The 18,457-nt window shown below is 38.3% G+C and overlaps 1 protein-coding gene across 2 annotated transcripts in view; it reads left to right on the forward strand.

Annotated features, from left to right (window-relative positions):
• Window positions 1–387: 387 nt before the first annotated feature.
• Window positions 388–18,457, forward strand: part of NSMAF (neutral sphingomyelinase activation associated factor) — a 54,340-nt gene continuing 36,270 nt past the window's right edge. Inside the window, exons 1-2 of one of the 2 annotated variants that reach the window (XM_019756949.2) lie at window positions 388–939; window positions 15,372–15,461. In XM_019756949.2, the coding sequence (XP_019612508.1) occupies window positions 881–939; window positions 15,372–15,461 (149 nt within the window). In that variant the 5' untranslated portion in view covers window positions 388–880. The remainder of the gene's footprint in view (window positions 940–15,371; window positions 15,462–18,457) is intronic. The other variant, XM_074318974.1, reaches the window with a different exon arrangement.

An 18,457-nucleotide genomic window follows, 5' to 3' on the forward strand; every position in this document is an offset into this window, starting at 1 on the left:
CAGCAATCAAAAGGAATGAAGTACTGCTACATGAATCTAGAACACATTATGCTGAACGATAGCAGCCAGATATAAAAGGCTACATATTGTATGTTTGCATTGATATGAAATGGCCAGAACAGGCAAATTCATAGACAGAAAGCTGATAAGTGTCTTTCTAGGGTTGGTGTTGGGATGTGTGTGTGATAACTGAACGGTATTGGTTGGGAGATGATAACTAAAGTGCATGGGTTTCTTTATGACGTGATAAAAATGTTCCAAAATTGTAGTGACAGTTGTATATATCTGTTAATATACTAAAAACCGTTGAATGGTACACTTTAAATGGGTGAATTGCTTGGTGCGTGAGGTATATCTCAATAAAGTTGTTAGAAAAAAAAGTCATGCGACCAGTTCTTTCAACTACCAAGAGACTGAGGGCCCAAAAGTTATTCCGAGTCCCTGTGGTGAACAAAGTGGTATAGTTTATGGGCGAGCATCCGTTTTCAGGTGTAAAATATTAAACATGGAGCCGTGCAGTGGTTGGTGCAGTGGCGAGCATTTAGTGTGCAAGGAGAGATCCTAGGCCGACCTCTGAGTCTTTCGCGAGCACCTGGGACGCCTAGGGACGCCTTGGGTCACCGCGCGCCCCTCCTCCGGGCCTGAGTCACCGCGCCGCCGGAGTCCCCACGCGAAGATGCTGCGGTGAGCGCGGCTCGGACGCCGCGGGCCCTGGGGCGCTGCGTCGGGCTCTTGGCCGCCGAGCGGCGCCGCACGGGAAGCCGGCAGCCGCGTTCTCCTCCCGGCCGGGACTTCAGGCCGGCTCCTCCGCACCTCGTCAGCGGGCGGCCGCGGGGCCTGAGCCGCTCGTCCCCCGCCCGCCTGCGCCTGCCGTCCTTCCATGGCGTTTATCCGGAAGAAGCAGCAGGAGCAGCTGCTGCAGCTCTATTCCAAGGAGAGGTGAGCGCCCGGCCTCGGGACAGCCGGCGGCGGCGGCGGGGAGAGCGGGAGCGGGGGTCGGAGGCCGGGCCTGGTCGGGCAGGAGCGGGGTTGCCGGCCGGAGAGCTGAGGGACGGACCCTGCGTGGAGCCCGACACTGCGGCCGCGGCCGCGAGCACGTTCGGCGCCCGGGCCCCAGGCTCGGGGTGGAGGCCGGCGGCCTGGTCGGGGTAGGAGGCAGCCGGGAGCAGGGGCCGCAGCCTGCGCCCCACGCTGTGCCGGCGCCGAGCGCACTCGGCCAGCCACTCAGGACCCGGCGGCTGCGGCCGGGCTCACCCGGAAGAGGCCCTGCGGCTCGGGGGCAGAGTCCTCTCGCCCGCGCCATGTCACCGAGCGCGGGGCCGCCCCCCGGCGCGCGAGCCGGGGCGTTCTCTGGGTGAGGGTAGCAGGTGGCGTGTAAGCGCTCGGCGGACCCCCCTCCCAGCCTCACCCCCCCCCTCGCCGCCCCCCCCCCCCCAGGTGCGCGCGTTGGGTCGGAGCACTTGGTTTCGCGCCACCGGGTTGTCCCACCCAGGCCGCCCGCTGGCCGGCGACCACCCCGCCTGCATGGGGGACAGGGGTGGACATCGCTGCCTCACATCACCGCGCCCTTTTCCTGCCAACTTCCTCACACATAAAGCCGATGCCCTACTGGCCCGAGACGAGGGCCACAAAAATGGCCTTTCTCTGAGAAAAGCCAAGGAAGGTCCAAGCCCCCGAAACGTTTTCTGCCAAGCGGTGGACCTTATTGTAAGGCTTTGCGTCCCGAAACGCGGTGAGGCACCACGCTCATCACCGGCATCCTGGTGAGGACTTAGGGTCCTAGGAGGGAAAGCCATCTGGTTTCAGGGCAGTGCCCTTTCAGAGTTTCTAATCCGTAGTCTCCAAGGGAAGTCTCTTGTAAGAAAGCTCACTTCTGCTCCAAGTATACTCCCCACTGCATTTCTGGTGACCGAAACAACTGGCAGACACGCGGGCCCCGGGCCCCAGGTGCCAGAAGGAACTGTAAATGACTTGTTTTTACAAATACTATTTTGGGTGTGGGAGCTAGTCATGTCGGAGGGCTGCTAACCTGTCACGTTGTGTGAGCAGTGGATACCAACCAAAGCAGATTGTACATGGAAATGCAAGTGTAGACTTTAAGGTGTGATCTTGTAGCTTCCACACCGTTTTATAGGTGTTGTCTCTACCCGTTTAGTCCAAACGTTCGTGTCCCTTTCTAATCTCGAATGTTGGCCTGGCCAGGATATCCATAGTCTGAAATTTTGTTTCCCTACTGTAGTGGAGATAAGACGTACCAAAAAACTATCTTGGATATGGCTTCCAAGAACGTTTTAGGCAGTGTGATTAGGTTTCATCCACAAAAAGATTTGTTTGTTAAATAATAACTGGACCATAAATAAAGTAACTCACAATTGCAGAGGCTCATCTAACTTCATTTATAATTCTCATTTCATGTGGAAAGAGCTGAGTAGTTTCTTTGTTCTGTACCAAAAACGTTAAACAGACAAATGTTAAAATTTACATCGTAAGAACTTTGAAACACTTGAATTGCCATGTGTTCTACATCTAAGAGTCATTTGTAACAATTCCATTGCCTCGTTGATATACAGGAAAACCTGTTTTCTTTAGATCTGCCATTTATTTTGATGGCAGTAATTTGTGCTGAATTTGGTTAGCTTAGACAGCTCTGCAATGTCACACAAGTCTGCAGTTACGTTTTTATGTGTAATCTGCTTTGTCGGTATCCATTGATCAGATATGTGACAGGCTAGCAGCACTCCCAGATAACTAGCTCTCACAACCAAAACATTTATCCACCAGTCAGGAGGCAGCAACTGTTCCTGAGGATCAGTCATCTGAAAAAGTTGGTGCCACATATTTTATATTTATTTGAATCTACTTGCTGACTGCCCAAATTCTTTAAAGATGTCTGCCCCATGGCTTTGCAATTTGGGGCTCATGGGCAGACTCAAACTAGGATGGTGTCCACAGAATATCAATTTGAACCATAGGAATCTGTCTCATAATCAAATGTGGGTTAGAAGCAAGCAGTCTCTTTATAAAGCTTAGAATTCATTCTGAAAGACAGGAATATTTCAAACCAACTTTATTGAGCCCTAAATTTACCATTTTTGCACAGATTTTTTCCTGGCTCAGTCTCTTTGTGGCAATAAACACCAGTTAGCAAAATGATTAATAATATAGGTCACTGGCTCCCACTTACCTAAGAGAACTGTTACTTTATTTGGGACTGTTTCAGAGGTTACTCACTAAAGGCCTCACCTCTTCAGAGCTGTGAGTTCATTGGTCCCTCTCAGGCTGCTTTAGAAGGGCCAATTTCTAGTGCTACCAAATAATGACCCCAGAAAAGGAGATACTTGAAGTTAGCATTTATTTCTCTTAGTTAAGTTCATGCTACTGCGTTTAGAGTAAGTGATATTTCTACAAGTGTCAAAGCAGAGAGACTGGTTGGGAGATTTTTGGATTGGTGCTTAGATCAAGGTGGTGGCAGAAGAAATGGAGAAAAGTGGGTGAATTTTAGATGTTTTTTGGAGACGGTATTGACAGGTCTTGGTATGGTGGCTTGCTTGTAGGAGATAATAGAGAAAGAATTCCAGCTAGAGTTATCCGATAAAATATAGGAAGCCCAGCTAAATTTGAATTTCAGATGAACAGTGAATAAGCTTTTAGTGTAAGTATGTCCCATGCAATATTTGGTACATACTTATGCTGAAAATTTTTGTACTGATCAGAAATTCAAATTTAACTTGGCATCCTCTATTTTTATTTGCTAAACATGACAGTTATACTCTCAATTTTCTGGTTTGAACATCTGTACAGCAGTGCCATTTATTGATGTTTCTAAAGAAATGCTTTGGTAATTTTCAGTATTAGAGAGCAGAGATACTTGAGCATTCAAATTACACTAATATCCTGGTTAGAATTTAAATGGCAGGAACCATATTAATTTTACTGTTTTTTTAAAAATGTCTTATGCAGGTGTTAATGAAGATAAGTGGAAAAAAATTTTAAAAGACAATTCACGTATCTTCGTTTGGAATTGTTGGAAATGGCAGATGCGTATAGTTGGAAATAGCAGATAAGGATAGTCTACAAACTGCTGCTATTTATTATATTTCCATTTTAAGGTTTAAGAATAAGATAATTGTTAAGTGATTTTGTTTTTCACACCTAGGAGTGGGATGGTAGCTATTTTTTTCTTGGGTGATGTAGAAATTTAGATAGTTGAGGCACGTTCCTACTGGGGAAGAGTCACATTTTTTTCTCTAGAGAGAAACTATCATTCCAGGATAAAATCTTAGTGATTCTGTCACTTTGTAAGTTATATAAATGTCTAATCACTATGTTGTACCCCTGAAACTAATATATGTTGTATGTCAACTGTAATTGAAAAAGAAATTAATGATCATGAATTCTATATTGGGTATACATATTACATTAATAGCTTTACAGTCATTTCTTAGACTTAGCGTTGCTTCAAACATTCCATGTGTATAATTCCCTTGGTTATGCTGATATTAAATTTCTTGGCTAATATGAAGTATCTTTTACTTAATATGTTTATTTTATCAATTGGTTCTGTATTCATTATACTAATACTTGTTTAGAGGGCAAAGTGATTTGTTATACTCCTGTTTCATCTTTCATTTCCAAGTCTGATCACCCTATTTTTTTAATATCTCTATGGGATATGCCAAGTGCTGAAAATGGAGATAAACTGTAGAATCAGCACTTACATAATCAGGAATGCTGATGGGTCGGAAGGAATTACATTAGCTTGTTAATTGTGTTTACACCTTCTATTTCCTTAATGAATTTTTTTCTGGTTGACTTATCAATTACTGAGAGATACTTTATGATGCAAACTTTGCCTTGTATTTCTATTTGTTTTTGCTATATATGTTTTCAGGGTATGTTACTAAGTCAATATAAATTTAGAATTGATATCTTCTTAGCAAATTGAATCTTTCATCAATATATAATGACCTCTTTTGGTAATGATTTTTTTCTATTTTGTCTGATATTTATATAACTATATCAGTTTCTTTTGATTATTTGCATTATATAGAATTTTTCATTCTTTTGCTTTCAACTTTTCTGTGTCTTTAGGTTTTAGGCATATTTTTCTAAATAGCTTATAGTTGGACTTCTGAATAATTCATTCAGATAATTTTTGTCTTGACAGATTAGTTTAGTCCATTTACCATTATGATAGGTATACTTGGATTCATTTTTACTTTTTCATTTTGTTCTTTAATTGTATCTTAATTTTTTCCTTTGTTTGAGTTAATTAAGACTTCTTTGCTCCCTTTAATTTTTCCTGAAGAGTATGGAAGTTACATATTCAGCTTCTGTTTTTCTAGTGTTTACCCTTGAAATTTTAACGTTTATATTTAACTTGAGGTCTGAAGCTAATCATTCTCTTTACCCTTCTTCCTAATAATATATGTACCTTGGAATAGTTAATTCATGTCCCATCCTAAATTATAGTTTGTTATTGTCCAGAATTTTCTATGCATTTTTTTAAACCTACAAATTAGACATTACAATGGTCCCGCCTTATCCATGGGGGATACGTTGCAAGACTCCCACTGAATGCCTAAAACCGCAGCTACCATGTTTCCCCAAAAATAAGACCTAGCCGGACAGTCAGCTCTAATGCGTCTTTTGGAGCAAAAATTAATATAAGACCCGGTCTTATTTTCCTATTAATATAATATAATACCGGGTCTTACATTAATTTTTGCTCCAAAAGACGCATAAGAGCTGATTGTCCGGCTAGGTCTTATTTTCGGGGAAACAGGGTAGTACTGAACTCTATATATACGTTGTTTTTTCCTATACATACATACACTTTCCAGCTTCTCATTGGCATATTGAATTGCCAGCATTACTATTGTACTTTGGGGCCATTATTAAGTAAAATAAGGGTGACTGGAACACAAGCACTGCAACACCGAAACAGTTGATGTGATGACCAAGCCGGCTACTGAGTACTGAAGGGGGGAGGGGAGGGCGCCTCTACAGCGTGTAGATTTTGGACCAAGGGATGATTTTTTATGTCTTGAGTGGGATGGAATGGGAAGGCAAGAGATTTCATCACGCTACTCAGAACAGTGCCACCATTTAAAACTCATGAATTGTTTATTTCTGGAGTTTTCCATTTAATATTTTTGGACCACAGTTTACCACGGGTAGCTGAAACTGCAGAAAGCGAAATCACCAGGAAGTGGGGACTATGTACAATTGTCTAGTTAATGCTTGTATAGTTTTACATTCATATTTAGTTCAATATTGCTTCTTGCATATCATATCTGCCCTTTGGAATTATTTTCTTTCCTGAAGAACATCCTTTAGAAGCTCCCCTGATGAGAGTCTGATGGTAGTAAACTGTTTTTGTCTGTCTAAACATGTCCTCATGTTGTCCTTGTTTTGAAAATCAGTTTTGTTAGATGTGTAATTCTCTCAACATTTTGAAGATTGTTCAAAGGAAGGCAAATGGCCAGGGAATGTGATTTACTGGAGCAGCATTCCATGGGGGAAACGCAACAGAGAAAAGGTTAGTAGTAGGTGTGCCATGCCCCCCTGCGGCGGCACTTAGCTACCTGGCAGGGTCGGGCTCCAGCCTCCAGGAGAGACCTGATTCCTATGGAGTGACCAGTTGAACTGCACTTTCATACAACGTTGGCTCATCCTGTCCAGCTCCGCGTTTGTGGCCGTGGGTTGGCCTTGCCCCTTCCCCGTCTAAGCCTTGTGCTTGAGTCTATATGATGTAGCAGGATTTGTTGTCTGCATTCATGGTTAGGGAACCATCAGCACTCTCTGTGGCGTGATGAAGGCACTGGCGTCCTAGCCTTGTGGTTGACCAGGACTGTTTCCTTTAACACAAGACCATAGCAGGTTTCCATGTAGCTTTGTAGGAGGCCACCTTCTGTTCTGGGGCACCAGCCTGCAGTAACCACATGTCATTTAAGTCTAATTGTTCTTTATAAGTAATCTCTCTCTTCTCTGGCTGCTTTTAGATTTTGTCTTTGTAGTGTTTTGCTATTGTCTGTGTAGAGATTTCTTTCTGTTTACCTGTCCTGATTGGGGTTTCTGAAGCTGAAACAGTTTTGGAAAATTTGGAGCTAAGCCTTTAGCTCTTCAAATATTGCTTTTCCCCATTGTTTTGTGTCTCAGAATGACTCTTTAATATTTATCTTTATTTTTTTGCTGTGTTGTAGGTTATTTAAATCTCTCTTATAATTTACAAATTTTCTCTCTCGTTGCCTAATTTGCTGTCTATCCCACTAGTTTAGTTTTAACCTCAATTATTATATGTTTAAATTTCTAGTTCTATTTTTGGGTCATTTATAACTGCCTGGTCATTTTTTATAAAAGTCTGTTCCTTTGTTGTACTCTTGATATACTTACATATCTTTAAACTTATCCATTGGAATGTTCAGATACAGAAAATAAATTATCTGTAACCTTTCCATGTTTGATTGAGTAGTTTGTTGCTGACCTTCATTCAGTAATTTTACTTCCTCACTTTTTTAACGATTTTTGATTATAGTCTCTTGTGTTTCTTGGACGTTTATCCTTGGGAATTCTTTGAGTATAAGAATATTTAAAGTATATTTTTATTAAAGTATATTTTTCCAGAAAGTATTTGCGTTTATTGCTGGGTAGGTTGGGAGAGGGGCCACATTGGTTTGGCTTGAGTTTTATTGGGCTAAACAGGTAGTGTGAATTCTAGCTGCAAATGTGTGTCAAGGCTGGCTTATGGTTTCAAATTCTCAAGGTAGACTTATTTTGTCCACAGCCCAGAGCCAAGGTCCTTCCATCTTCCTTTGGGGAAGTTGGGATGGCTGGTTTTTATTTACACTCTCAAAGGGTGTTAGCTTTAGGGATCCTAGTAGCTTCTTCTACTATACCCTTCCCCCCACTCCCACCCCAGGACTGTCCCTTCAAGGCACAGGGCCCTAATCAACTCAGGCTTTCTACTGCTGGAGAGTTGGGCAAAGCCCCCAGGCAAAGTCTGCTACAATTCCAGCTAAGTTCTTTGTTTCTCTGTTCCAGGATTTTCCCTTACTTTTTCATCACTTCAACCAAGCATTAAAAAAAAAATTTTAGTATTTTATCGAGCAATTTTAGAGGATTTGTACTGAGATTGTTTTTCTAAACGTCTAATCTTGCCAAAATGCCTGAAAAGGAATTCCTGCTGATTCTTTAAGCCCACGTTTATTTAGTACATCTGTAAACCTACTGGTTTAAGAAGGGACTTTTGAGGTAATCTAGTCTATATTTCTCTCCCCTCAATTTTATAGTTGAGACTAAGTAAGTAAAAGGACTTGACTAAAAGTCCAACAGCTAAGCCATAGCTGAATTAAGGCTAAAACAAATGTTTTCCTGATCCAAGCCTAGCCCCTTTTCCACCAAAACATGCTGCTTCCGTTTTGAATACTAGGCCAATGCTTATGGTATGTCTGAAATTTAGAAGGATTCAGTAATGATCGACTGCTGGTTTATGTCGCTATTAGAACCTTGTAACTCTAAGTGTGATCAGTGGGCCGGCAGCATCAGCATGGCCTGAGAGACTGTGCTAGAAAAGGCAGAATTTCAGGCTCCACCCCAGATCTAATGCCAGAATCTGCATTTTAGCAAGATCCCCTGATGATTGTACACTATAGTTTGAGAAGCACTGTTCTAGATAACAGTAATTAAACATCTTGATTGCTTTGTTTGTTTGTTTTGGTTCCTTCAAACTATACTTCGGTCTTTATCTTGATAGAACCTTATATGACCCTTGATGAGGAAATTAAGACTTTGAGAGTATAGGTGATATTTTTGCCATTCATTCTCATAAATAGTTGAGGCTTAAAAACAGAAACACTGGCTTTATGGATGATGTCAGTGAAAGGGATTTTTCTATCTGAACCATCTTGGCCAGGAAGTAACTGCATCTCACATAAGTCAAAGGTGAATGTAATTTCATCAAGTCAGGCCCAGTGATAGAGCTTTAAACTTACTCCCAAGGGAAGTGATCAAAAGGCCAGATGAAACAGGGAAATTGGTTGCATTGGAGGACAGCAGGCAAGGATGAAATGCTACTCTAGGGGAGGAGGGGCCAGTAATTTACATCAAAAAACAATTGGTTCGGGGACTAGAAATAACATTTAATCACTCAGATGTCTCTATGCAAATGTGTAGAACATGGATAATAAAATGACTGGAATTTTATTACAAAAGAGGATTAATGTGTGTTTTAGGTGTCACTGAATCTTATTAGGATGGGACTCAAGATTGGAATCTAGTGCTGAAAGCTATAGACCTATTCAAAAGGAGACCTGTTAGGAGGTGAGGCAGTGGGTTCTGAATGTCAAGAAGATACACATTGGCAGAGGAATCCATGAATAAGAGGAGGAAAAAACTGGAGAATTTACTGGAAAGAGGAACAGAGATAACATAATTGCATTCATTTGTTAGAGGCCACCTAAGTGAGTAGGAAAAATGGCAGATGTATACCTATGTAGATTGGAAACAAGAAGTGACAATAGAGAAAATGACAGGGACCTCACTTATGAGATATCTATAGTTCCTTGACTTCCCTTTTGAAGTTTTAATTTATCTTAAGGCAGAGGATTTGAGACTTCACAAGATTCTGAATATTAAAGAGAAATTAACCAAGTAGCAAGGATAGAAACCTTCAGAAAAAGCAGTTATATCAAGTTATTTCTTGTTGAAGCCCAGGGGGATTAAGAAAGATTCTGTCATACATAGAATCCAGCTTTTTCAGATATTGAAAGGCAGATATTGAAAGTTTCAAGGAGAAAAAGTAGGTATTATTACTGGGCAATTCTGGAAAGGATATTGACCCAGGAAGTTTGTGAAACTGTCAAAAATATAATTCAGAACATCCAATCCAAATGGTCTTTTGTGAAGAGTTAGAGAAAATCAGACATGCAATTAAACATAGAATAGTTGTACAGGTAATGTTCCTCTGAACTTATAATTTTTTTAAAATATATAAAAGAAGAAGGGCAAAACCAAGGACAGATTAAGAGGATGTCACGGACCTGCGCAATTAGCATAAAAAAATTAAAGCCCCAAATAAGAGTTTTAAAAAATGTTATAAATTGAAAAAAAATTTTTAAGTCTCCTGAAGTTGTATTAATATTTAAAACTAGGCTGCTGCCTAGGGCCCAGCCTGGGAGTTGGTGTAAAGTTGATTTATGACAGAGAACGTGGCTTTTATTTTGTACTCTGTTAATGAGACTATTAGACTGAAAGTGACAGATAAATTTTCATTAAATGGGTGAAGATGCAAAGGTCACTCCTGTGCTTGTGTCTCCTGCCATAAACTCCTGGGAGATAGTTTGAGTTTGGAACCACAGAATCAGTTTGGAAATCATGATCCAGGAACTTGGAACTGTGCAGAAAGAACGTGTGTTGTATATTTAATGCTAGTTCCAGATCAGACAGATTATTTATAAACCACTAAAACAGGAAGTTGTTATCAGTCTCCAGCTCAAATTCACTATGAAGTCATGTCATGCTAATCTAATCTCTTTTGACAGAGTTCTGACTTGTAGGTCAGGAAAATACAGTAGATTTAGTTCATCTGAACTTTGGCAAAGAATAAGATTTGGTTTTGTGATAATTGTACATTGAGAAAGGAGAAATTAATGTTAGTGTAGTAAGATAGAATAATATTTGTTTGAATGACTATTCAGAGGTTGCTGTCACATGTATGACTGGGAACATTTCAAATGGTGGGTCACAAGACTGTGTTCTTACCCTTTTCTGTCCCACATTTTTCTTAATTTCCTCCTTGTTTTAGAGGCCATTTTAAGAAGCTTACAAAAAAATGCCCAATTTAGTTAAACCGACTTTCTAGGTGGTGGGGGGCACAACAGTTTAGCTTAATCCAAGGATGGTGTTGGGGTATTCAGAGTAGAGATGGCAGATACACGGCACTTGTGCCCTTTCCTACACCGGGGCACACATCACTAAGGCGTCACGGCACTTTCTCCCATGGAGTACATATCACAATCTCCTCAACACCGTGAAGCCTGTGTTACATCTGCAATCTAGAGAAATGATTGACTAGCAAAATCTTCTGGGTCCATTATAAATACTGCCCATCAACAGAGTGTTGAATAACGTTGAGTCGCCGTGGAATGCAGGCTGACTCTGAGTGCTGTCTGGAGTGACCTTATTTTATGTTGTTGGTTAAGAGTTGAACAGTATGCATTAAAATTTAGGCAACATGAGGATGATACAGCATCTTTTTAGGGAAGTTAAGTTGTTAAATGAGTCAATTTATCTAAAGAGAGTGCCACTACACCTGTGTAAAGATGGAATAAACTGAGGTCATAAAATTATAAAAGAGATTTAAAAAAATTTTAAAGCATGGAACCTTTTACCCCATAGAAATACAGTTTGAAAATCATTGTTTAAAACAGCATGAATCCTTATCCTAATAACTTTTACATACAAAAATTTTAAAACAGGTATACCTGAACATTTCAGTAAACAGAAAAAGGAAACTCAGAATAGTTCCTTAGTCCTTTAATTTTGAATAATATGATTTGGTTTTATCCCTTCACCATGTGCTTTACATGTCTTACAAAATATGCATATTGATAAATTAAGGAGGATATAATTCATTTACCAAAATAATGATTTTAGTTGTATTATATAATAGTTTGTTATTTTTGTGTGTGTGGTAAGAAACATAAAACATGAGATTTACCATCTTAACCATTTTGAAGTGTATAGTACAGTGGTGTTGAGTGTGTTCATATTGTTGTACACAGATCTCTAGAACTTTTTCATCTGTACACTGAACAACAACTTCCCTTTTTCTCTTACCCACAGCTCCTGGCAACCACCATTCTATTTTCTCTTAGTAAGAGTGTAACTACTTTAGGTACTTCATATAAGTGGCATCCTGTAGTATTTGTCTTTGAGACGGGCTTATTTCACCTAGCATGATACCCTCAAGATTCATCCACGTTGTAGCATATGACAGCATTTCCTTCTTTTTAGGTTTGAATGATATGTATATACCACATTTTCTTTATCCACTCATCTGTCGCTAGACATTTTGAGTGCTTCCACATCTTGGCTATTGTGAATGATGATGCAGTGAACATGGATATGCAAATACCTCTTTGAGATCCTGTTTTCATTTCCACTGGGTGTATACCCAGATTTGGGAATGGTGGATCACATGGTAGTTCTATTTTTAATTTTTTGAGGAACTTCTATAGTGTTTTCCTAGCAGCTGTACCAATTTACAATCCCAGTAGTGTGCAAGGGTTCCAATTTCTCCACATCCTTGCCAACATTTGTTATTTTCTGTAGTTTATTTTTTTTAATAGTGTGTGAAGTGATATCTCATTGTGGTTTTTATTTGCATTTTACTGATGATTAGTGATGTTGAGTATTTTTTCATACACTTTTGGCCATTTGTGTATCTTCTTTGGTGAAGTGTCTACTCAAATTCTTTGCCCATTTTTTAATTGGGTTAATTATTGTTTTGCTGAGTTGTAGGAGTTCTGTATATATTCTGGGTTTTAACTTCTTATCAAATATATGGTTTGCATACCTTTTCTCCAGTTCTGTAGGTTGCCTTCTCACTCTGGTGATTGTTTTTTGTTTTTATTTGTTTGCTACACCGAAGTTTTTTAGTTTGATATAGTTGCATTTGTCATTTTTTGCTTTTGATGTCATATTCAAGAAGTCATTGCAAAATCCAATGTTATGAAGCTTTACCCCCTATGTTTTCTTCTAGGAGTTTTATAGTTTCAGGTCTTATATTTAGGTCTGTACTCCATTTGAGTTAATTTTGGTATCTGGTATAAAGTAGTAAGGATGCAACTTCATTCTCTTGCATGTGGATATCCAGTTTTCCCAACACCATTTGTTGAAGAGACTATCCTTTCCCCGTTGTGTGGTCTTGGAACCCTTGTAGAAGGTCATTTGAGCATATATGTGAGGGTTTACTTCTGAGCTCTCTATTCTGTTCCATTGGTGTGTATGTCTGTCTTTATGCCAATATCGTACTTGTTTCAAAACTGACTTTTTAGTTACATGTTTTGAAATCAGGAACTGTGAGGCTTCCAGCCTTGTTTTTCTTTCTTGATTGTTTTGGCTACTAGGTTCCATATGAATTTTAGGATTTTTTTCTTTTTCTTTTTCTGCAATAAATGCATTGAATCTATAGATTTCTTTGGTAGTATAAACATTTTAAAAATATTAAGGATAGGATTATATTTTAATAATTAAATGGAAGAGCTGGTTGTCTTTGAAGGCTACTTGGGCTTCCTAGCAATAACATTATGCCATTGTCTTACTGAAGTATACTCATTTTACTCTCTCTTTAAGGGGAGAAGTGGGGAGATCAAGAGGGAGAAGCAAAGGTTGCATAGCTCCAGCCCAAGCAAAGTATTTGGAGTTATTAAGATACAAATTGAAAATAAGGGTCAAGCTGATTAGTAAGTGTCTCTCCGATTTATATATCTTCCTGAAAATTATCTGGTGTATGAAAAGACTGTTCCTAGCAATCCTAACTCTTGGGATTGTACTGAAATTCAGAATAAGTATTAATAGTGAGCATTTTACATTGAGCTCTGACAGTTTAGCCTGTGATCAATCCTTGTTCATGGATTTTAAAATGTAGAACAAGACAATAAAAGTTACATGTTAGAATGGTAAAGCTGGTTCCTGTTCTCCTTTTTAATTTATGAGTTATTTTTCTTTTGGTTCAGATTTTTTTAATGATCAATATCTTCTATTTTCATGGATGTAATTTCTTCTTTGTAAGGATACTAATTATAGTCTTTTAACCTGTTCTTGTGTTCTCGTCATTATCTCTAGTCCTTCAGGTGGTATTCTGCTTGTTTTGGTCTAGTTCTTTCATGTTAGAGGCTGGTGATCTTGGGTTGTCTATTCATATTTAAGTGTGAAGTGTGCAATTTGTGTCACTGTGGGCAGGCCATTTCTGTTGGGCTTCTCAATGGGATGATATTGGAGAGACCTGGCTCTTTCAAATACTAGTATCCATAGGTTTTTTTCTTTAGGGCTATTTAGTTTTTTCCAAAAATAATCCACCAGCCTGCTGCTGGGAGTGGTACATGTCTTCCTGCTTTGTGCTTAATCACCCTCTTTTCATTCCAAAGCCCTGCTTTCCCTTGTGTGTGATGTCTATTTTAGAGCCTCTTGTTCAGCTTTGGCATAGAAAAACCGTGTGCCAGAGTGAGGTAGGGATAATTAATCATCCGGGGAAGAGTCTAAGCCACTGACCTGCTGCAGGCTTTCAACCATCCCCTCCAGCTTCATCCTGCAGTCTTAGGCCCTAATACCGCAATTACAGACTTTTGACAAGTCCTGAGACTTGAGTTGGTTTTCTCTTCATTGGTACCTTCTCTGGAGGCAGCTGCTATTCTGGTTTCAAATCTCTGTGGTTTTAAATCCCATCTGCTCTCCATTTCTTACAGATTAGTTGATATCGCTCATGTGCTTTTATGTCTCTCCAATTTTCTTTGGTGTGTGGGTTTTACCATTTAAAAAATATTTTTGTTCACATTTTAGTGGTGTTTCCAAAGGGAGCAGAAATAAACACATATATTTAATCTGCCATATTTAATCCAAATATCTTCCTCCAACACACCAGAACTTCAAGAACCATCTTAAGTCCCACACTTTTCATGAAAGCTTTTCCCCGAAAGTCTAAATGCCTTTGTTACCTGGTCCTTGCCACAAAATAAACAAAACACTGTTTGCAGTTCCTTGCCATATATGTATTTGTTTCTGTGGCCATACAACTAAATTAATATTTTTTTATTTCCTTATTTTGTTTTTAAAAGTATAAAAGCATCTAAAACTCTAAAAAGAACTATATTTCAATCCCAGTCAGTTCAGTTTACTTATTTATAACACCCATTGTGTACAAAGCATTAGATTGATTATTACAGGGCATATTGTGGGAGTAGAAAGATAAACTCAGCTAATCTTAAGACTTGTCACTGGAGGGGTTGTATGTGGTGGGGAAGGCAGTGTGTCAGTCAGTAAACAAAGGATCAAAACTCCATAGGTGGGAAAGCTCCATGCTTATTCAGTCAAGAATAAGTTTTATTTCATGAAATTTGGGGTTTCTGAAAAGAAATCTGCCTGGTAAACATGTTATTTATTTTATTTTTGGCATAGCCAGCTGGTCTGTCTGTTGTCTCCTCCCCATTGGATAAAGAGGAGTGCCCGGCATATAATATACACTTCATAAGTATTTGTTGATTTAATTAGTGGAAAAGCACTTTGGGAACAGATACTTTAAGTATTCTGTTTTCTTGTACTGAAAAAAATAAGCATGAGGTTTTGCTGTTTTTGTTTTTTTCCATATTTAGATTTTCCTTGCTCCTGCTTAACTTGGAAGAATACTACTTTGAACAGCATACAGCTCATCATATTCAGCGTAAGGGCGTTCAGAATGAAAGGTAAGGAAGATTTGTGAATTTCTGTGGACCAGCAAACCTTCTTTTGTCTGATATTTTAAAAATTAAATGTATGGTCATATAGGTTTTTCCCCCCTCCTTTTGTATCGGGAAAGTGATGAGAAGTAGGGGGTTTATAAGTTGCTGTCACAGCTTCCGATATTTCCCAAAGCTAAGAAGCAGCATGTGCTACTAATTCCTCTAAGATAGTGGGTATCTTCAATCAGCTGGCTAGGGCTCTCATTCATTCCATCACTGTTTTCTTACATCCCTTTGGTACTTGCACTTTCAGTTATTTGGGTTATGATGTTATAAAGTAATGATCATAAAACACCAGAGTGGTATAACCATCAGAACTTCAAAATGAGTAATTCAGTTTGAAGTGAATCAAAGTGACTTTTCTCTATATTTTAGTAACTACTTATTACTATAAAAAACATTCTTTGGTTATACCTTTTGAAAGCTATGTACAAAAGTATATAATGAAGTTTTTGTTTAAAATGCCAACTTGGAATTAACTACAATGAAAATTGTTCCAGCAAAAATGTTTCTGCTAATGATTTCCTTTGGGGACATTACTAAACAAGCATAGGCCACAATTAGAACATGCTTTGGTGTTAGATAAACACTTTAATTTTTAGTAGTCTTCAGGATTTATCCCGAGAGGATCAAAACCATGTAGTATTTGTTTAAATACAAGCCACAATAAAAATAATTTAGTTTTTTGTTTGGTAGCTTAAGATGTATATGTTTCGTTAGCGTTTAATCAAATTAGACAATTATTATTCCTTGAAAGTAGCACCTTGCTTTCTTACCTGTAGAATTTTGTTCATATTCTTTTCTCTAATTCCTTACCATTTTTCCTCCCAACACTCCTGTGTCCTATATCATAGTGTCTTGATTAAAATGAAATACATTTATTTGGTATTAAAACACAAATATAAAGTAACAAACTGAAACCTGTTTTTGTGATTTTGAAGTTATCATTAGGGTTAAATGGTACAACCCCATGGAAGTGAATTTGGTAATATCTAGCATGGTTGCACATGAATTAACCTATTGATTTAGCCGTGCTACTTCTAGGAAACAATTTCAAATATACACTGGAAAATCTATAAATGGACATATGTTCAAGGTTATTTATTATAGCACTACCTGTAATAGCAAAATACTGGAAACAGTCCAATAGAGAACTGAGTGAATGGAATGTTCATATAATGGAGTACTATGCAGCTGTAACAAAGGAACGAGGAGTCCCATGTATTGTTGAGGGGTGATCTTCAGCATATCTTAAATGTAAAAAGCAAGAGGCACAATACTGTGTACTGTATGCTATGTTTCATATAAAAAAAGGGGGAGTGAGTTTTTTGGTTTTGTTTTTTTTTAATTAAAAAATTTTTTAATTATATATTTCAAAAAGCGTAAACTAAAAGCTAATAGAAATGGTTGTCTACACAGAAGAGGGAAGGATCAAGGTGACACTATAGATATGACAACTAGACTTCACCAAATATATCATATTTTATAACTTTGGTTTTGGAACCATGGAATACTTTTAATATATTTTACTGTATAATTAAATTTCAAGAGAAATAGTAAATCCTAAAAATCAAAAAGAAAATGAAACAAATGAACTCAACTGTATATAAATTTGGAGGGTTAACCACAGAAGAATTATTTTAATCAACTTCAATTTTAATTTACCAGAGACACATAATTTATCCTAAGTTGAAAATGAATTACAAAAAGTTGTATACTGTTTTAGTAAAAATATTATTGTTAATAATTTTGGTATTATTATTTTGAAACTTTTATGCACATAGATTTATATTGTTAAATAAAGCAAATAAGTATATGTTAATGTCAAGAGCAAGATTTTCAGTACAAAATAGATATGGATCCACATAATATTAAAGGAGTTAAATAAAAAGCCTTGTAGTCTTACATTTGAATTGGAAATGCTATTTGGATTCTTATACTTTTTTTAAAGAAGTGTTTTCTAGCTCTACATTCTGAAAAGGTCTAAAACAATTCTGTAGCAATGAGCATGGAGATTATGGTCTCTGAATACCACTTCCCGCTAAAAGGAATGAGGGCTCTTTGGAGAGGTGGCTGTCTGTCTGGGGTAGGAAAGGTGCGAGATCAGCCTGGAAGTGAGGAGGAAGGTATCAAAAATGACTATACATTGAATGAAAAGGACACAGGGCCAACTTGAAGAGTTGGGCAAAAATGGGACAGATTGAGCATCATGAAAAATAATAACTGTCATGGACTTAAAGTATCAGAATTGTTAGAATCCATGAGTTCATAATGAGATACACACACACACACACACACACACAGACACCAGTTACCTTGGAAGAATACTACTAGACCAACTCATTTTTTGAAACTTGATACATAAAGGTAAAGAATCAAGCAACTTTCCTTGTGCTAATTGTAATTCAGGGTAAACAAATCATAGATAAGTAAAGTTGTTCTTGGTTAAGGAATTCTAGATAACAAACAGAAGGAATGATAGAAATTTCAATCCCTAATGAATAATACAGCTACATCCATTATGTAGATGCAAACTACAGCCCTTGGGTCCAGTCTAGCCTACCATTTGTTTTGTAAGTCAAGTTTTATTGGGACACAGCCACACACATTTGTTTATACCATGTTTCCCTGAAAATAAGACCTAGCTGGACATTCAGCTCTAATACGTCTTTTGGAGCAAAAATTAATGTAAGACCCAGTCTTATTTTACTATAAGACCAGGTATAATATAATATAATATAATATAATATAATATAATATAATATAATATAATATAATATTATATTATATTATAATATAATATGAAATATATCGGGTCTTATATTAATTTTTGCTCCAAAAGACGCATTAGAGCTGATTGTCCGTTAGGTATTATTTTCAGGGAAACGGGGTATATTGTGTGTGGTTGCTTTCCTGCTACAACAGCAGAGTTGAATAGTTGTGACAGAGACCACATGGCT

This window comes from Rhinolophus sinicus, linkage group LG14 (genome assembly GCF_036562045.2).
Source record: "Rhinolophus sinicus isolate RSC01 linkage group LG14, ASM3656204v1, whole genome shotgun sequence".
Lineage (NCBI taxonomy): Eukaryota > Metazoa > Chordata > Mammalia > Chiroptera > Rhinolophidae > Rhinolophus > Rhinolophus sinicus.